General features: G+C 43.0%; 1 protein-coding gene across 3 annotated transcripts in view; it reads right to left on the bottom strand.

Annotated features, from left to right (window-relative positions):
• The window catches only part of CHM (CHM Rab escort protein), a 52,163-nt gene extending 35,998 nt beyond the window's left edge, over positions 1 to 16,165 (bottom strand). For all 3 annotated transcript variants that reach the window (XM_044427295.1, XM_044427296.1, XM_044427297.1), the window contains exons 1-3: positions 16,085 to 16,165; positions 6,542 to 6,608; positions 1,379 to 1,451 (exon numbers count right to left, since the gene is read on the bottom strand). In XM_044427295.1, the coding sequence (XP_044283230.1) occupies positions 1,379 to 1,451; positions 6,542 to 6,608; positions 16,085 to 16,133 (189 nt within the window). In that variant the 5' untranslated portion in view covers positions 16,134 to 16,165. The remainder of the gene's footprint in view (positions 1 to 1,378; positions 1,452 to 6,541; positions 6,609 to 16,084) is intronic.
• Between the last annotated feature and the right edge of the window lie 5,113 nt (positions 16,166 to 21,278).

Below are 21,278 nucleotides of genomic sequence, written 5' to 3'. Positions count from 1 at the left end.
CTGGCAAGATTATGAAAAAGGCTATAACATATACACTAAGAAGGAATGATCAGCCCTCGCATATTTTTAATTTGTTTGAAAACTGAGCTGAAAAAGCAAAAGCGCAACTGCATCAGGTGTGAGAGGAGATGCATGCTTATCGTTACACCAGCGCAGCCCAGAGGGTGCAGACGGCACTTGGGTCTCCAAAGAGATTCGGCCTGCTCGTGGGCACTCGTTCTAGCTCTCTTCCGTAACCTGCTGCTCTCTAGGCTGTGCCTCAAAAGCTTTCCTGGCCACAGGGCATGCTACCTGGGGCTGACTGAAGTCCAAAATATCTGGAGGACAGATGGTCTCTTCACCGGGTAAGCCCCTTAGCGAATGAGGGCCCCTTGTCATGAGCAGCAAAGCAAGCCGTCATTTTAAGCTCAGCTACTGCTGAACTCAAAGCAAGAGCCCTGAAGATGCATACTGGCCCCTGCATGCTTTCTTTCCTCAGCCTGGACAAGGTGTCAGCATAGGGCTGGACCGCCAGGGCTTCCTTCTATGTGCTCAGTATACTGGTCAGCTCATCTGTTGCCCAAAGTATGGAGTCACCTGTGTGTCCGAGTACCTGAGTTTTTAGTTAGCAAGTTTAATGGGACTTACTTTTGAACTATACCTGCTGAGGTTCAGGGCAGAAAGCATAACACATGCTCTTATCCATGACACTATTTCCATTCCCTCCTCCGCTCTAACAGTCTAGCTTTGTACCCCCAACGGGCACTATTCAGTTCTCACTGAGCATGACCAGACCTCACCACATGGCTAGGATTACTTCCTCCCTCCAAAGATTTGTTAATTAAAAAACTGGCACTTCTTCAAACAGTGGGGTTCACCAGACTCTGCTGATGCCTGCCTTATATATGGATAGCTCCATTTCAGCCACAAAGGGATCCATGCTCAGGTACAGGCTTCCAAGCCATCGCTGGAAGTTAAGTCAGCATGTTGAACATCTTGAACACTGGTTTAGAACAATGGATTTATTTTGGTTAGGTTAAATAGCTGCTTCAGGCAGAAAGCATTAGAGCACAGTCCAATAGGGTACACTCTCCATGCTTGGAAGCCCCCAAACTCTGGGGCTTATGCACACCTTCTGCAGGTCAAGAGAAACAGCAGAGGTGACCTTTGGCTCTGCATTTCTCCTGGCTTGCAATTCGGCTAGATGGACTCTTTGGGTTATCTCTCTTGTTGAGCTTCAGACCTTCCCTACTCACTGGAATGGCCCCTTTACCCTTTCCTCCATGGGCACTTTTATCACCTCAGTGAAGCAGGTCAGTTTCTCAGTCTGCCAAATCTACCAAAAAGCTGCCTGCCCCTGCTTCAGATTTCTGAAGTAAAAGACATAATTGTTCCTTACCTGGTTCTCTTTTATCCAGGACAATAATCCTGAGAAACTAAAACTTGCCCAATTTCCACCATAGTAATTTCTCCTATGGGAGGAGGGGAGGAAAAGAAAAAAGAAACGGCTCAGCAAATATTCATTTTTGCAAGAGTTCTACTGCATTTATCTCAATGAATTAAGGGTAACATCCTAGCCATGAGGCTTACACATGTGCATGGGATCGAGAGAGAACAAAAGAAAGCAGATATCTATTGCACACCATTTAGAAAATACACAAACTCCATTTCAGGTACATAGGAGAATTTTGGGTAGCGTCCTGGGAAATTTTAAATATAAAATCCCCTATATTTTAAAAATATGTCTGCTGTTTCTCTACTTACAAAACAAGACCAAAAAAGGAACAGAAGGGAATCAATTGTAAACCAGAAGACTTTGTCTACTTAGCCGTTTACAGGTTTCCTGCACATCATTTAAGAATACAGCTCCCTCAAGTATCTTAGTTCCCACGAAAAGAGAAAAGGGCAAGGTTTACCTTTGCCTACTAAATTATATGCTAACATGTTATTTCTCCAAGGAATCCATTTGCAGTTTTTCAAAATGTGGTGTTTGTTCATTATCACATTTGGTAGAATACAAAACATAGTAAAGGCAATTTAATGGGCTTTACTGCAATTATTTGTCCATGTTGCAAGCTTGCCATAGAGTGGCACAAGGCGCCCTCTCGGTGCAAGTGCTGGAAATCCCATGTAACATATACGTACATATGTGAATATACCTCTCGGTGTTCTGAGAATGCACTGCTCCATCTTCTCACCCTTAAAGGCTAGAAACCTGCATTATATATAATCTGAATACTCCCCAACACTGAATTCCGTGCTTGGATTGGGTCAAGAATGACAGTGTTCCTACACAGCTCTGCCTTTGATTTGCCAGTGTATCCAGACAACTAGTTCTTCTCCTTTGGCTGGATTTGGCCCAGCTTTTAACTCATTTTACAAACAAATGGGAGGGGCACAGAAAGGCCAATCTTACAATACCATCCTTGGCTACAATTAGAGGTACTGCATATTGAAATAGTGATATGTTGCGGGTAGGGTGGCCAGATGTCCCTGCTTCACTTGCTAAAATTCCCTCTATTAAAGCTGTGGGAGCTCTGACCTCCTTTGCATCTGGCCACCCTACCCGTTGTTGAAAAGAAAAACGCCATCCCGGAGTTGTAGTAACGACTCAGGGCTTCATTAGAAGCACAAGACTCTTTACACCGCCAGAGGGGCAATGTTCTCCACTAAGGTTGCTTAGTTAGCACAATGAGGCAGATGTCTGCTAAACACCATCTAATTGTTCATGATTAGAAGCTGACCTTAAAATGTCCTTCTGCTACTTAGAGAAGCAGTACACACATTTTGCTCCTAGTTGACAAGTTACAGCCCGGGGGGAGGGGGGTGAGAGAGACAGGTGGATTTAAGCCAGTCTTATACTAGGAAGCAATCTCACCAACAGTTCTCTGATTATAAGGAGGTGCCAGATCATTAATCCCAAAACATCTCTTACTGTTGCTAGAAGCTGTATCCATTTATTTATCTTGATCAACTACTTCTCAACCGACCACTTACCAAAGATCAAAGCAAGAACGCAGTGACAGAGCTGAGAGCATCATTTCAGCCTGCAGGTGTGTGCAGATGGATCACAGTATGGATCCCCCCTGTGTTCAACACACACAGACTGTTCAGACAGCATGATAACCCACCATCAAGGGTTGAGTATGGGCAAACCGCAGGCTAGCATACTGTCTGAATCTAGCCAAAATAACAAGCCCTGACTCACAGCTCATAACCTCAAAACAAACCATGGGTTATCTTCATGGGTTGTTCATAGTTAACAAATCATGGTTAAGTAGTCTCTGGAGAGCTGGTGCAGTGGTTAGAGTGTTGGACCAGGGATCCAAATAAGGAAAGAAAATCAGTATAGTCTATTCCTCGTTTCTTTTCAGTGACCAACAGGAACAACATAAGATAAGACCAAATCACTTTCTGAAACACCTGCTCCTCCTAGAGATGAGAGCTGATAGGACTGTTCTGTTGACAGAGATCTACTCAGCTGTTGACAGAGATCTACTCATTTTTGGCCTTGCCTTGGGACACGGCTACTGGGACTGTCACGAAGGGCATCTGCCCTTCAACAAACTTCCATGCTGGATGGAAAATGCTGTCTAAATATGCACCCTAAATATTGTACCCTAAGTATTCCTTATGCTGGCTGAACAGCTTACTTCTTTGTAGTGCGATTTGAACCCTTGAATGTTTAAACTGAATTTCTGTGAAAGACACTGAACGGAAAATGTGAAGAAATATCTTCTTCCCCAGTGCTTTGGTTATTTCTACCAACAGAAGCAGAATGTATGAAGAAACAAGATCACAGACCCCAAAATAAGGTAAGATTTGCCAGGATAAGGGAAGAAAGATTTTCATGCATAAACAAAACACTTTCACAACTATATCCAATTCTCAACTTTCACAACTTCAAGTTTAAGTCAATGCCAAGCTGCATGTTCTGAATTGCAAATTACTTTTCTAAATCACTTAGCATCCATCCTTGAAATTTCACACGTCAACAGCTCATTAATATCTACAGTAAATGTAGCTCTCTGGAAAAGAACCGCAGAATTTTTTTTATAACATTTTATTGAGACAGATAGCTAGCACCCAGAAATACAGCCCCCTTCAATTACAATTTGGCAGAAGCTAACTTTGGTTTTAAAACATGACTACAGGAATTTATGGCCGGGCTGCAATGGAAGTGACTATTTTGAATAAGATTAGCTGCTCTTGATGGGCGATGCTTGGACAGTGTTTATAAATCAACAGAGGTGCTACTCAGTGGTTTATAATGGTCCACTTCAGACTATCTACCATCATCACATAAGCGGTATATTATGATAAACGTAAAACAGTGGTGGGACATTAAAAGTAATAAGATCCACCCAGGGTAATGAATCCAGGCAGAGTTGGCACATACAAAGTACTTCAAAAGTTTCATTTGACTCTCGGTTTCTCTTCTCCACTACCCTCCCACCTTTCTGTGCTTTCTATCTAATACCTATCAGAAGGATAAAGTTTTAAATTTTACACAGGCACCATCTGGAGCTGATTTAGAAGTATGACTGAGCTTCAATTTGTTTTCTTCACATGCTATTCACCTAAGAATTCCATATAGGATTTATGGATTTAAATTCTGAGGAACAAATCTAGGTGGTATTTCTTACTTATTATTTGCCAAAATTATTTCAGGTTTATTTATTGGTGAAGACAAATTCCTAGCAATAATAGCAGCCTAGTGAGTGAAATGAAAGTGGAAAATACTATCTGATACAATTCAGCCTTGAAGGGAAAAATCTAACACGCAGCTGTTCTAATCCGGGACAAGTACACATCCAAAATTACACTGCATTCTAACACATCTAAAGTTATGCTGCATCCATATATAATATATATGAACTTACAAACTGATAAGGGAGTGTTTATACATTCCCTCCCTGTGTCTACTGTTTATTTATCCACTACAAATACTTATATGGGGCCAAATAACATGGCATCCCATCAAAATTCACCCTTAAGGCACAGCAGAGCCTGACAGCTGCCATTATGAATATTCAACCTGCAATCAGGGTGAACCTGGCTGACAGGGCTTAAGCGTAAAACAATCCTTGCATCACTCTAAAGCAGGCAGTGGGTCATAGTTTTAAAATCAGCAAATGATTTTAAGAGCACTTGAGTGTACCGAAGTAGAGTTAAATGCTGCCTGTTGGTAAAGCCCTCCCAAAGCCCTCTACCAGTTCAGAAGTCAGGCAAGGTTAGCAGGCAAACCTTATTTCTTCCTCCGGGCATCCCCACCATTGTATCCTAGCTAAGGAGAGACTCCAAGCAATCTTTGGGTTCTCACCATCATTCCTCCAAATCCCCTCGGCCCTTGGGAAGTGAACAGCTGAAATAAGATGGTTCCTTTCTTATAATCTTACGGAGCAAGTCTAGGTAACATCTGGGGCTCCAAGCGCCATACCGCCTCTCCTGGAGGACCCGAGAAGGGCAGTTCAGCTTCTGAACCAGGAATATGCTCCCTGTGTCTCCTGCTTTAAAACCAAACTGCTACTTTCCCACTCCCACAAAAAATACCACATCAGTGGGGTGGGGGCGACAAGTAACCTGTGAGTTGTGTGTTCTTCACCCTGGTTGTAGATGTTGGGGTGCATCCTGCCACACTATACACACACCCTGTATCACTCTTCATAGGTCAAAAACCTCTCATAAAGCAATAGCCCCAGTCATGTGAATCATAGACATGCACTGAATGTGTAGCTATTATCAGCTATAATTGCCTGTTTTAGCCAGATAAGGATGCATTTACATTACAAAAAAGTACATGCGTTCTAGACCAGCTCCAGAACCTTTGGGAAATTTAGCATCTGTGCACAGAGAACCATACTCTAGCACCATTGCTCTTTTTCATGTAACTACAGATCATTCTAGGAGGAGTACCTTCTAACTTTTAAACCACTTCTCACATTTATAGTCACTCTGTGGAAAAGGTAATACTTTAATTTATTTCAAGTAGCCTCTCCTTAAATAAATGTTATGATGTTTCATAACAAAAAAGAAAAAGAAGTTTCCCTAGGTTAATTTTCAGAAGTTAGAGATGATACTACAATCTGTTAAAATGGCAAACTCTCAAACTTAAGAAAGCGATCTAATGCATGTCTTCTCAAGCATATAAATTAGCTCATCAGGACTCAAAAAAGATCAGTGTGAGACACGTCAATAACTGATTTTGTATTGTTCAGTTTTAAAAGGTATATAGATTTGCATTGTTCTACTGCACTATTTTAACCCAGTAAAATATACACCTAAGTCTCAGCTGTATATTTTTACTGTATATTGTTATTGTGTGTCATTATTGTATATTGTTACAGATTTCTATTTATCTTTTTGTTTTGTTTTTGTTATTTGATGGTTATATTACGTTTTTGCTTTATTTTCATTGTTACGAATTGTTTTTGCTGCAATCCACTTAGAGCCCTATCATGTGGATTGTAAGTTAAATAAATAAATAGCACTACAGTCCATCAAGTGTCAAAATAAGTCCCAAATATATAACAGAATACTCTGATTAGGAAGGAAGACTTACGAATCCACATGCAGAACCCTCTGGCCACTTCTTGAACATGCAGCTGCAATGATAGATTCAGGCAAACCTACAGGAGAGAGGGTGTAAAAACATTGGACATAAATGGGGTGAACAGTCTGAAAATGAAAAATATGATGAATAAGCTTGAAGGGAGAACATCTTAAAACAAGATTCCTGTTTATCTATTCAGTTTGATTTCTACATCTACCTTTCTACAAAAGACATGGCTAACAATAAGAAAAACAATGTAAAACAAAAATAAAGTCATGAACCATCACAAAACATACATAGTGACACACACAAGTTAGAAACACAACAATGAAAGAATAAAATAACACCCAACCCAACAGACTAGCTTACAGGGCAAAGGCCTTCTAGAATTAAAAAATGTCTTTGCTTACTGATGAGACACAGAGAGGCAGCCAACTTAGCTTAGCTCAGCAGAGAATTCCCAATACTGAGAGCAGCCATCAAGAAGGTCCTTTCTTGGGTCCCCAAGAGATGTATCTTTGAAGTTTTGAAATTTAATTTTATACTTCTCCAATAACACATGCTAGTTCAAGCATGCTACTAACATTGGCTTTTATAAGATCACCATACTTATATGTAGTCAGAATGTATTATATGTATTGCACAAGTATGTGAGCAATACTTGACCTATTTGGTCAAACCATAGGTTCAGAAACTGCTGTTGAGTATAGTTTTCTGTTTCTATAGATTTCATGGATAATCAAATAACTCTATGGCACGGAGCCATGAATTTTGGCTTGCCTTAATATTCCAGTGCTAAAGGTTGCCACTGTTAGTTTCTTGGCCCTCTCTGATGGTTTGGAAGAGAAACGCATGAAGATATAATCAAGGAGGGAAAACCGGACTTGGCGTAAATTTAGAGATGTTTTTCAAACTATGATAAACTAACTGGAATTTGATATTAGAATGTTAAAAAATATGTAGTAGGAGGTTGACCCAGTGAATCCAGTGTTTGTGATGTTTGATGTTCTTTTTTTATTGTTAGTTTAAAAATTTTACTAATATATATATATATATATATATATATATATATATATATATGCATGCTCAAGGAGGACAACAGTTTTTGCCATGTGACTGTTGGGTCCATTCCTGCCACTCCGCAGCTTCACAGTAGCAAAGACGAGTGGTTCACTTGCCCTAACAATTGTGGCAAGCCAAAAAATGTGGAAGCCTGCCCAGGGAAGCTCCCAAGCACGATGAAAAAAGCAAGAGTGCAGCTAAACATTAAGAAAGTAAATGTCACGACTACAGAAGAATTATATGATTTTAATGTCAACAATGAGGATACCAAGTCAAGGTTTGAAAAATCTTTCATAATTTTAATCATCAATTCAAAGGGAAACTGCGGCCAAGAAATGTGAAGATAACTGAGACATGGAAGGGCAGCAATGAAGGAAATGGAAAAGCTTGTCAAATGCAAGGATGTTTCACTGGAGACCAAGGCCATGATTATCTCGACTATTGTATCTCCAATCATTATGTATGGGTGTGAAAGCTGGACAGCTAAAAAAGCTGACAGGAGTAAAATTTATGTATTTGAAACATGGTGATAGAGAACTTTGTGAATACCCTGGACTGACAGGAAGGCGAACAAATGGATCCCACCTCAAATCAAGCCAAAGCTCTCCCTAGGAGCAAAAATGACAGAATTGAGGCTGCTGTGTTTTGGGCACATCATGACAAGATGCCATGGTGGAGAAAGCAACGGTGCGAGGGAAGGTCAAAGGCAGAAGAAGAGGATGATCCACTGAGTATCATCTAGAGATCTGTCAGGAGCTAGGTTTCCCCTTCTTCTTTTCAAGCTTCTGAAACAACGGATAGTCTCTTTGCAAAACAGCTCTTTACTGCCAATTCATAGCTCACAGCAACTGAAAGACCAGTCTCTTTCTACCAGTGCATCCCAATCAACCATACTGTGTCAGGGAGAGAGATGTAAGACACCAAGATCTACTCACATCCTTTTAACTAGATGTTTCTTTGCTTATTAAAAGCTCTTGTATACCATCCTACCATACAAGATCTCAGGATAGCCTACAAGAGATGTTTAGCTTCTCTTGTCCTAGCATTTCTCCTGCATTGTCTGCCTATTTTCTTCTTCATTTTCCCCTGTTTCTTCTCGTTTCTTTATTCAGCTTACTACATCCTAGTAAGCCAACCTTCCCCAACCTGCCATATGCATTTGACTCCGCATCCTAACACTCATGAACACAGGCCATGCTGTCTGAGACTGACGGCAATGTAAGTTCAGAACATCTGAAGGTTTTGAACCTACCTTCCCCAAGCTGGCACCTGACAGATGCCCTAGACTATAACTGTCATCCCCAAGAGCAGGGCCATGATGGTTGAAGATGATGGACACCATGACTAGCACAGCAAGTGGACAGCTTGCTGGGGAAGGCTGTTTAAACAAGGCGCTGGCCAACAACAACGACCTCTTCAGATGTTTAGAACTTCAACTCCCATATGCTTCTGCCAATAGTCAGGAATGCTGGAGGTAGAAGCCCAAACATCTGGAGCTTTACCTTCTGTCCACCCTAGTTTAAACCATGAACTCGTTTCACAACATTGGCAGTTAAGCAGTACAGAAACTTGGCAAAGAAACTAAATGTAAAATATTGTAATCAATGCATAAAAGCTGTACAAGTTAAAGAAATGCTATTCGGGCTTTTGCTGTCCTAGCCAATGGCTCCATAGTAGCCTCCATACTGCAGTAAAAGAGATCTGCAGTGAATTCTATGTGGACAAGGAACACAGTTTTCCTCTCATAATATATAGAAGGTGAAACCAATGCTGTCTATCACATCAGGTCATTAAGAGGGCCAAGCCAATAGCCCTGCAGATGAGTTTTCTGCAAGATCAGCAAAATGACTCTAACAAAATCAGGAATTGGTATCAACCTAGGAAGCATTCTAATCTATTTCATATCTTGAGTTGCCCTTAAGGTAGAAATTTAGACTTTCAGCAACTTTTTCGTCATTTTTAAGGCCTACCTTTTTGACAGATAGTGGAAGATTTAATCTCAACTGGCAAAACAGGGGAAAAAAGGTTATGAAGTTTCAGTGCTGGTTTCCAGCATCAATTGCTACTTCGCTGTGATAGAACTTCATGTAGCACTTGGTTTTTACCTACGATGGGGCTGGGGGAGATTAAAAAAAACTCTATACCAGAAATAGATGAAAGTTTATTTTGTCAAGTAGACAATTCTAAAGGCATTTGGAATACCAAATCACAGGCTGAAGTCTTTTCCTTAAGCCGTCTTTCAAACTTTCATGAAACATCTCTAGTTCTATGAACCAATTAGCATCATGATTTCCATTCAAGAAATATTACTTGGCTAAAGTGTCCACTTCCTCCTGTTGACACATTGTTGGTATCACAGCAAGGCACACTGCTACAGACAGCATCTGTACTCAAGCCTTTAAATCTTACAGCAATGCATACCAAAATTTCAAAATTACTATCTGTAATTAAGTAGCAATGACCTTGCAATTACTATCATCAAGAAATTGCTAGGCACTAATTCATGGGCTGAAGACACAAATAATTTTTGCTCTCCGTGCAGTTAGCAAAATTAATAATATATTAACAGTTCTAATCTTGAAAATTAATGTTGGACACAATGGAAAAGGAAAACTCCAACAAAGAACAGCTTTGGTTTAAAAAAATTACAAAGACACATTCCAAGCATTTGGTGTTAAAGCTGAAGAACACCCATTTCAACTTAGATCTAGAAGAGAAGAACTAGGCAAAACCTTTGCATTTGTTTAAAAAAACTGTTTAAACAAAGACAGTTCAGGCCTCAGCAATCTTTTGCAGACGATCCCGATCAGGCTGTGTTAACCAAAATGACAGTCCATAGTCAATATCACCGCCATATGCTCAAATCAAGTGACTACTGGGGTGAAAAGCTAATAAATACACAATAAAAACGGATTGCTGGAACAAGTGTTTCACATAAGAAAAGGATGGGGAATTGTTTTCCAGAGCAAGTCCCAAATTAAATCTCAAAAAAGTTCTTGAGGGATTATGTTCAAATAGTGGTTGGGGCCACAGTCACAAGGAGTAAGGCAGTCTCCCCCCTACCTACAAACCATGCCACCATGATTGGATTTAAAGCTCTTAACACTGCTTACAACCAAACCTTTAGAGAGGAATTTCAGGCAGAAAAGGTTCAAATTAGCTTTTAAATATGTGTGTTATTGGGTTGTTGTATCTTCTTGCTAACTGTTTTTAGATTTTTTTTAAAAAATGTTTTGATTGCTCTGACCCTTGAAGGTTTTATTTTGTTTTTATCATATTGTGGTTTGGATTTTAATTTTTGTAGACCAGCAGCTATTAGGAGGTATAGAAATGAAATAAATGAAATGAAATTCGTTGTGCCCCACAGAGATAATGGAACTCTGGTGGTGGAGGCTATTCTGGAAGACTGCAGAAGCCACATGGGCACCTAGTAAAGGCACCTTTCACATCCTCGCAGCAACCCCCAAACTTTGATGGTAGGAAACTTGAGGAATGGAAAAGGTTTGCCCAATTCTTTAGACAAGGAGCCCGAAATATTAAGTAAAGCTGGAGAATTACTACTTCAGAGGACAAATGATCAACTGCTCATTTGTGGCTTTTTATATAAGGATTCAACTCAGTACCTCTCCATTCCTATGCAACAAATCTACAGAGATTTAGCAAGCATTCAGCTCCAACATTAGTGCTTAAGCTAATGAAATGTTTCGGAAACTCAAAGGCCTGTTATGCAACTATTTTTTTTCAATCTCAAATATCCTTTACAAGAAGTCCAGGGGTACTTCTTTGGTGGTGATGGTGAGGAGCTTTCTTGCTGTGCCAGATGTTTATTTGCTTGCATAAAAAGGAAACATGCTTCTTTATGAGCATTTGAGCTATGAAAACAGGAAACAACTAATAACAGAATAAAATTGTGTCTCCAAATGTTCAGCAGCAATCAAAACATTTCGGAGGTGTTTTTTTTTTGAGGGGACAGAGTTAAAAATCAGCATTGCTAATGCTTCTCTTCGTAACTCATCTCTCTGCTCATTGCTCTTATATTTGGTTAGTTTGCCACAATAGATTTTTAAAACTGTATTAGTATCTGGAATTGATTTTTCTTAACACTATACTTACATAAGATAAACATAAAATAAAGTACTACCACCACTCCTGGCATATCGAACAATAAATAATAGAATCCCTTGACAGGACTTTGATGACTGTGCAAAGCCCAAATGCTTTCAGCCAAAATCATATGGAGCCATAAATCACTCTTATTTTATAGAATATTTCAAAATGGATTCCTGCTTTCTACCTTGAAAGTCATTTCATGTGTTATTTATAACTAGTGAAGACCAGAAAGAGAAAGGAGGAAAAAATTGCATGGAACCAGAAAATTTACAGTGACTGGTTTTCATTTTGGAGGATTTTTTTAAAAAAGAAATATAAAGAACAACTTCTATTTTAAGGAAAAATGCAGAGGGAATAGAAGTACTAGGACACAAGTCAGAGAACACAAATACCTTTCAGAAGGGAATGGGATTTTATTTTATAACTTAAACAGCAGCTAACAAACAGTACCTAAGACTTACTGCAAACAAATTTAAAGGTTGAATACAAGTCATAATCCAAACAGGGACAGAAGGAAGGATCTGGTTGCATTCTCAGTCTATGGTACTGCAATTCAAAGGGCTTTGCACTGCCAGCCAGCAATTCCAGACCTTAGCTCCTCCATTCCAATTGCTCCTACCAAGTTCTACTGGCAAGACTGGATCTAGGAATGCCCATTTTTTCTTTTCTTGTTGCATTGCTTCCCAATGTCACCTACGGTACAACCTATGATTCCTGAGAGTAACACTCCAAAGCAGAAGTATCGACAGTTAGGTAACATGCACTCATTCCCCTGAGAACACAAAAAACACAAGTTCATACAATGAAGCAGCAGAAGCCTCAATGGGACCAGTGAGAAAAAGATGAGCACAAGTACCTTAATAGATTTCTTAATATTAATAAATTAATATTTATTTATTACTTGAACCCCCTGCTTTTCCTCCCAACCGAATGCAATGCACACAGGCCCAGTTCAGATATCATACTAAACCCTGATGTGTTTTTACATGTTGGGCTGTTGTAAGAGAAGCAAGAGCAGGTCAGCTGGTTATCACCGCTCAAGTACTTGGGCTGCAGCCAGGCAGAGCTACAATGCCCCGGGGAATGCAGAACTCTGGGCTAACAGAGCCCAAACCTGCCCTGAGACAACCCAGAATTGTAACCCATAGTTCCCTCTTGGATCCAAAATCTGGATTGTCTCTCCCTCTACCCTCAACAACAGAGTTCCTCAGGCGGACATCATGCTAAACAGCCCAAGCCATGGAGCCCTTTTGCAGAGGGTTGGACTCTGTGACCAACACGTGGTCATCACTCCCAGTTCTGAAGCCCTGACACAGCAAAGGGCACATTTTTAAAATTTTAGTGTTCTCTGCTAACCCTGCTGGCAGGCTTATATCTAATGGGGTTCAGTCACAGGATGGTAGATTACAGCTGAATATTGAGAGAAACTCCTTGCAGAGCCTGGACTAGATGGTCTACAAAGGCCCTTCCAGATCTTATGATGTTATGTTGCATATCTTGCAAGCTCAGAATATAAAATGGAAATTGTGACCTACCATACAGGTCTGTTTCAAAGATGAATAAATTGGCACAAAGTGCTAAATACATTTACTCTACCTTAGAAGTTATTTGACATAAACCAAGCAGTAGTAGTAATATTATGTCCCCACAGAAAGAATGTCCCATAGCATATTAAAGATCATCATATTTATTATTCCATAACATTTCTAGACTAAAGTTCCAATGGGCTTGCAACATTTAAAGACATGAAGTCAGGAGGGAGGGAGGAAGACTTAAGGACAGTGGTAATATAGAATAATTGCAGGGGGGGCAAAGAAGTAGAGATTAGGCAAAGCTACATTCCCAGTACATAGCAGAGTTCTTAGCCATTGGTAGTGAGAAAGGCTGCATTGTAACCTGGATTCAGCTTTATTTCTGGCAGGGCTCCTGTGTAACTACATGTAAGCCAAAAATTTAGTTCTTGAAGACCTTCCTCACACTTCATCTGCAAGCCAGGGAACGCTTGGCATGCAGAAATTTTGCTCATCCCCAGGCTCCAGAGAATAAGCTGGCAATACTAGCCCTAAACATTGACTGCCTACAGAACTTTTAGGTACATAGGACAAGCAAGTCCCATGGTGCTTGTCCCATGGGAGCACCATTTTCATTACCCTCTCAGCAAAACACACGCACAGAGACCACAAAAACAATCACTGTGTGACAGTTAAGATGAGGTCTGCATTGCATGTCATGTGAAGCCATCTGCAAAGTAACAGTTTTAGGGAGAAAAGATTCTCTTTTCACTTTCCCTACCAAGCACATGCCAACTGCTGCAGAGGGGAAAGCCATGGAAAAGTTTTACCTTAATGCAGCCTCCTTCAAGTTAGTTCCCTCCACATAGTTAGGACCAGAATTTCCACTGGGTTGACAGAACCTTAGAAAAGTAGAATTGGAAGGGGCCAGAAGGCCATTGAGTCCAACTGCCTGCTTTCAGAGCTATACCACTAAATTATACCATCGCATTCAGATGACTGTCCACATGCTTTTTGAATGTCTCTGGTAAGGGAGAGACCACAACCTCCTCAGGTAAAAGGTAATAGAAGCTGTAGTCCAACACATCTGCAGGACACCAAGTGAGGGACGACTGTTTATGAGCTTCCCAAAAGCACCTACTTGGTCACTGTGCAAATCCAGAAAGCTGGACAAATTCAGGAAGCTAGGCAGAAGGTTTGTGTCCAGAAATCTTAGGTGTCATCTTTCAGAAGCCCCTTCCAGCATGGTCAATGCCCAGGCACGGTGAAAGCAGAAGTGTAAAAAAATAAAATAAAATAAAAAGTAGCAACCTATGTTCTGTCTGTCTCTGGTCTAGATGGCTCTTCAATGCAGATTGTCTGGTGGTTGTTGTTGTTGTCGTTAAGCATGTAGCCTTTCAAGAGAGTTACAGTTACCCCCATGTTATTGCCTAACACCAACAGTAGGCCAAACACCATACAGAGAACAGACACGCTGCAGATCCTTCCCAGATAACAGTTAAAAATAAGTAATACATTTTAATGGGGAAACTGTCCCACTGATCGCACCGGTAATCCTGACATGATCTTCTACTGCGGATAGCAGTCTTTTAAAAGGCTGTTCCTAACCATAATTGAGAGGAAGGCAACAATATTCGAGAAATGGTGTATTTCTTGAACGGAAGATGAGCCATGCTGAATCAGAGCAGAAGTCCATCTAGTCCCACATGCTGTTCATACAAGGGCCAACCCGCTGCCAGCAGGGAACGCTCAAATAGGACTTGAGCGAAACAGACCCTTCTCACCCAGTTAGAAACATAGAAACAGAGCGAGTCAGAAGGGACCTCCCGGGCCATCTAGTCTGACTCCGGCACCAGCCGGCTCCGCTCACAACATGCCCACCATGTTCCCCCACAACTGCTTGACAGGAGCATACCGCCTCTGATCCTAGAGGTAGCATATAGCCATCAGGACTAGTACTCACAAACAGCCTTTTTTCTGTGAATGTAAGCACTCACCTTCTAAGCTATCATAATTGGTGGCCATCGAGAGATGGTGTGGACGTGACATCCATCATTTAACTATGAGCTGGGTGAAAAAGGATTTGTTTTGATCTGTCCCGGGCATCCCACCAATCAGTTTCACGCCACATCCTCTGTGGGTTCCAGTATTATGACATTCTCTTCATCCCCTTCTCCACAACCTCCATCATTGAGTAAAGGGGTGTCCTTACTCAACGTTTTCTAAGCTTAAACAACCCCAGATGATGCAACATTTTCTCATAGAGGACAGGAAAAAGTGGCTTCATTTACCACTCGAAATACGCAAGGCAAAAATGTATTCCTTCTCACCAAAAATAAAATAAAATAATAAAAAGACGGGGAAGTAGTGCTAGTCCATCGCGACAAAAAAGAAGAACAAAAGTCTGGTGGCACTTTAAAGTAATCAGGCGCAGCTTTCGGGGCCTGAAGCCCACCCATCAAACGCATTAAGGGGCACGTCAGACGGGCAATCAGATGAATGGGGATGATGGGCACCGTGATCCGCGACGGCAGAGGGAGAGCAGAAGCCGAGTCCTTCCGGGACCCGTTACAATGACCGTGCACGCAAGCTAGAAGGCACGCTGCTTCGACACCGTAATGCAGGGAGGTCAGCACAGCGAGGGGACAGGACGGCGACGGGAGGCACGCGAAGATGAGGCGGGGGTCTCGATCCGCACCGCCGCCGTCCCGCCCGGCGCCCTCGGTCCCAACCCGCCTCCACCCGCGGCTCCTTTCCTTCCCCGCTTTCAGCAACGCTTCCTTCTTGACCCGAGACCCCCCCGTGCCTCCCCGCAACAATTCGCACGTTACAGGAAGGCCGATCCCCCACCCGTCCGCACGCGCCTTACCTGTTCCTATGACCACCACGTCAAATTCCGAGGGCAACTTGTCCGCCATCTTTGCAGGCAGAAGCGGCCGCGGTCATATGACCCGCCGCGAGTAACTCCTGGCGGAAGCCAGGCGCCCACCCGGCGCACTTCGCCGGCAGGAAGGAAGGGCGGATGTAAGGCCGCCTCGCGGTGCCTCGCGGGAAGCGTAGTTCTTTGGCCCCAGAACGGGACGGAATCGCTCTCCGCCGCCTTTCTCCGTTCCACGCGCAGCCGAGATGGGAGCTCGTTCCCGCAGGCGCAGTAGCCACGGCCGTGGGAGAGCCGGCCGCAGATGTGCAGCCCAGCGCAGCCGGCAGGGGCGCCAGTGGCGGAGGGTGGAAAAGAAGCCGCGCTGTTCTTGCGGTGGCGTTTGCTCAGCCGTGCGTTCGGTTTATCGCTGGCTCAACTTTCCGCAAAGAAGCCCAAGGAGTTGCGCGTGATTCTTCATTTTGGATTCATAGAAGACTAGAGCTGCAAGGGGCCAAGAGGCCATCAGGTGTAGCCCCTGAGGTTGCAGGACACCAGTTTACACCATCCCGTTCAGAGGGCTGCCCAGTTTCCCCTTGAATGTCTCCAGTGGTTCCACTGTGGTCTTACGCTGACAGTGAGGAAGCTTTTCCTGATGTCCCGCCTGAATCTGTATTGTCGCCATTGACTGATTTTGAGGAAGGTCATCTTAATACTACAAAGGGTTTCCATTTTTGTCTGCCTGGAGGTCAGCCCTTTCTTTGAAGAGCTGTCCAGGCCAAGTCTAGAAGACGGCACACACCTGGGACTTTGAAGTTGCCCAAGGCTTAGGACCTGGACAACCGACCGAGCAAGGCACTCGGGTCACCCGGCCACAGTCTTGCACGCCACATATCTCTTCAACTTATTGGCATCATTTCTAAATTGGCATCTCTGCACGCATGTTAGCCTATGCGCATTTAATGCAAATGGGAGCCCTCTTTTCCAGCAATGCACTGCCTTGTTTTGGCCACCCAAGTGGCAGCTGCTGTGGGCTTCTGTCTTCCTTGCTACTTAATGTTTGGCACAGCTGAGGCCTGGGTCTCAAAACAAATTCCAGATGGAGCCCCATTTACTTGTCGGACACTGTCCTCATCTGGTTATTCTCGCTGTGGCTCCACAGAGCTGGACCTCCAGAAAGTGTGTGAGGATATATTCAAGCCTTAACACTTGATATCATAAGGGGTAATAACCTGACTGGCAGTCCATTAACACCTTGTTATAAGCCCCGTGCTTATTCACCAGAGAATCGGAGAGAGATATGAAAGAGCTAAAAACCACTAATGGAAACCAGAGGCTGTAAGCAGTAAGAATCTGCAAGAGGTGGCAAAGTTAATGCACAGCACTGGGGAGCAGAAGCCTTGGAGGCAGAAAACCTGAGATGTTTTTATCTCAAAACAGGATCTTGTAGAGCTGCAGAAAGGGGCAACCAAACAGGATGGTCTCTATATCCCCCAGAAGAGAGGACAAAAGGGAGCATGTGATTTGCATAAATGTGCATATGCTAATTTATGGGTATGCTTGTCAATTTAGAACTAATATAATTTTGAAAGGAACATAATGCATCTCACCATATGGTCACTGTGTGCTCACTTAGTCCTCTGTCCAGGTGCTAAAATCTTCAAACTGGACTTGGACTGGACAAGCCTTTAAGTTCCCTTCTGTAGGTGAGGACATAGGACTCTCCCAAAGTAAAGTTATTAGGGAACTAGAGCAACTCATTTGTAAGGAAAGCTTGCAACATCCAGGGTTTTTTTCTTCTGATTCTTTAGGTTTTGAAAAAGTGGTGATTAAAAGCTATAGGCACTTTCCTGAGACGAAGTCTCACTCAACTTGCCTAGAAGTTTGCTGTAAAACTACGTTCCTATGCAATCTTCCCTGGGACCGGAGATGTCAGAGAAATCTGTAACACACTCAAATAGGTTTGTCTTTCTTTGCAGTAGCCCTGCTTTTCTGTGGATCTGAGAATCTCTTCATTGCTGGGGACAGAGGATTTGCACGAATGCAGATTTGCAAATAAAGTAAATTCTCCTGCTGTTGTTATGTGTCCTTAAATGAGTGATTGCTCTGCAAAGTATGCTGTCCTCGATAGTGCTGCTTCTATATCCTTAAAAAATCCAGCTGCAGAAGCAGTTGATGGAATGAAAGCCAGTCCACAGAACACACAGAGAATGGGTTCAACACGCTTGTGCAGCCACTTCCCTACTGGATTCCTGCCCCTCCTGGCATATCGAAGCGAGAAAGGAAGAAATAGCTGGCTGGGCCAGGGAGGCCATTCATGCCTCTTTGCAAGACGGAGAAGTCCCAGGATCCCTTAAAGAAACAGTGGTGAAGAAGCCCTCCCTTGACTCAGAAAATCTGAACAACTTCAGGCCAGTAGCAAATATTCCTTTCTTGGCAAGGTTCTAGAGAGGATGATTGCCAGTCAACTCCAGGCACTCTTGGATGAGACGGATTATCTGGACCCATTTCAGTCCGGTTTCAGACCCAGTTTTGGCCTCGATCAGCCTGTACGATGACCTATGCTGGGAGAGAGATGGGGAGCGTGACCCTGTCGATCCTGCCGGACCTCTAGGTGACTTTCGATTCCATCAACCATGGTGCTGGCCCCATCTATGGAAAAACCTCTCCACTGCAGCCTAGCTGGCCCCAAATCTGTCAACTTTTCGGTGCCAGGCGAAGACATCCCTCTTTTCTGAGACTTTGAGGACTTACTTGACCATCAAGGTCCTGCAGGGGATCCCTAGGTATTTTGCAGGGTCACTCTTGTTATTTCTTGTTTATCGTCTTTATCATCTGTTTTTAGCAGTTTTAAATTTTGTATTGATTTTTATTATTTTTAATTGCATTTTTATTATCCATTTTATGGCTTGTGTAAACCACCTAGAGAGTTTCAGCTGGGGGCTGCAGAAAGATGAAATAAAAAGCAACAATGGCAAGAATAAAATCGGTATATCCCTGCTAGGGACTTACACATGTAGGGGATGGTACTGTAATGGGGTGGCATGATAGGGATGTAAACAATTATGCATGGTGCATAGACAGGAGTTTTTCTCCCTCATAATTCCAGAGCTCAGGATCATCTATGAAGCTTATCAGCAGGAGATTCAGGGTAAGCAATAGAAGGTCCTTCTTCCACATTTTAAAGCATAGCATTTCCTTCTACAAGGTTTACTGATAACCACCAACTCCAACAACTCTAAAGGGCGGTTGGACATATTTATGACAGATACGGCTATCCGTGGCTATTAATTGTGGCCATAATTTAGCTCCAGTATTAGAGCAAACTTGCACGTAAGCGCCAGCAGCAAGATGGTGAAGTGCTGTGCTGATGGGCTTCCCAGAGGCGTTGGTTGGCTACTGTGGGAAATAGGATGCTGAACTAAACAGGGCTTTGGCAGGATCCAGCGGGGCGCCTTTTATGTTCGTAAAATACAATAAAATACCATAAGAGAAAGGACAGGCTTTGTTCAGATATGCAGAGTGCAACGTTGGGTCAACTGGATGTGATGAGCCTATAGTTAATGCAGTGGAGCTGACAACAGCATGGAAAACGGCATTCCTGGAATTACAGGGTAGGATGTACAGCCCCCTTGATAAATAAATAGTTTCTAAATCCTTGCACAGAAATATCGTTCAATGGGCATTGCTTGTCCTACTTTTCCACAAGCTTAGTCCTGCCAGTGGACTAAGCCAGACCTGATGTTTCTGGTGTGTTGGAGGAGTGTGGCATTGAAGAATGGGAGGACACAAGTGGGAACCTGGAAGTGTGATGGCAGTTGCCATCTCAACACATCTGGTTAATATCAGGTTGGAGGAAACAGCAGAAGCGGTTTGGGGCTTAAACAAGCCATTTCTCCTTTTCTGCTTCATTTTCATTTCCAGCTGATGGAACATCCTATGGTTCGTGATGTCCACTCAGCATGCTGTCCTCTTTCAGATGTCTAAGGGTAGACTGCTCTCTCTTGATTTAGATTTCTTTAACTCTCAAATTAACAGAAAGAAAGATGTGTGTGTAGCAGCAGCAACCATTCCTGCGGATTTATGGAGGGGAAAAGGGGCCATTCCATCCGGCCTTATTTTTCATTCTCCTCTTTCCTTTTTCCTTGTGTGTTGTGTCTTCTTAGACTGCAAGCCTCTGCACTCAAGGACTGTCTTGTTTTTTCTAATTATGCATAAGCCACTCAGGAGCCTCTGGGGCTGAGGATAAAAATACTTAAAATAAATAAATATGCTTGCAAAGCATGAGATTCCCTTTTGCTTTGCAGTCTCTCCCACTCCTTTCTCAGTGGCCCTGTTTTGGCTCCGTTTCTTTCAGCACAGGAGAGGGTGCGGCAAGGGAGCAAAAGGAGTGTATTATTTTAGGGATTGTGCTCATGCCCCATCAACTAGCAGTGAGGGCTATGGGGCTGCACCAAAGGCCTCATGCGAAAAAGAATGCGACAGCCCGAAAAATCCTGGAATTTTACTAGGGAGTGCGAAGCTTAAGGTGCAGCAAGAGAGTGGAAGTGACCTTGTTAACCAGCGATTCCTTGGAGCCAACGCATGATGGTATTGGAGGACGGCTGCTATTTGGAAGAGAAGAGGAAGAAAAAGGGTGAATCACGGCTGTGGAGCAATGCGAAGCCATTCACTCTTTTCAATGCTCCTTTCATTCCGCTAGAGTGGTCGATACTGTTGGCTTTTTTAGAGGCCAAACGTGGCCTTTGAGAGCAAGAGAAATGTCCACCTTTTTCAAAAGGACAGTGTGTGTGTGTAGCAAAACTGTGTGCATAAAAACATACGCAAACTAATGTCAGATGAGGACTGGGCACTGCGCCTGAGAGTTGGAAAAAATGGAACATGTGAGCCAGGGGAAGGGAATCTAACCGAGCCCTTCGGATGGCATGGCTTAGCGGCACCTGAAAAGGAGTGCACCGACTAGAAAGCGACAAGAGGACTATACTGCACGATCCTATAACATGACGGTTGGCACCGAGGACTGGGCTGGTTGTGCACCTGCTGGGGGCCCACTGACAAGCGCTCATGCAACGCACTCCTTTGCTCGCCGCTCCTGGGCCAGACAATGCTGCTTTGTGCTGGAAGAGCAGCGGGTGCCCCTGCCGACTCGCCCATTGTCCTCTGCTTCATGGCAGTGCGTGAACAAGGAGCCGCACGAGCTGGTGAG

This window comes from Varanus komodoensis, unplaced genomic scaffold, assembly GCF_004798865.1.
Source record: "Varanus komodoensis strain SLA01 unplaced genomic scaffold, ASM479886v1 scaffold18_3, whole genome shotgun sequence".
Taxonomy (NCBI): Eukaryota; Metazoa; Chordata; class Lepidosauria; order Squamata; family Varanidae; genus Varanus; species Varanus komodoensis.
The sequence above is the reverse complement of the archived record's forward strand: the minus strand, read 5'-3'. Positions and strand labels throughout refer to the sequence as shown.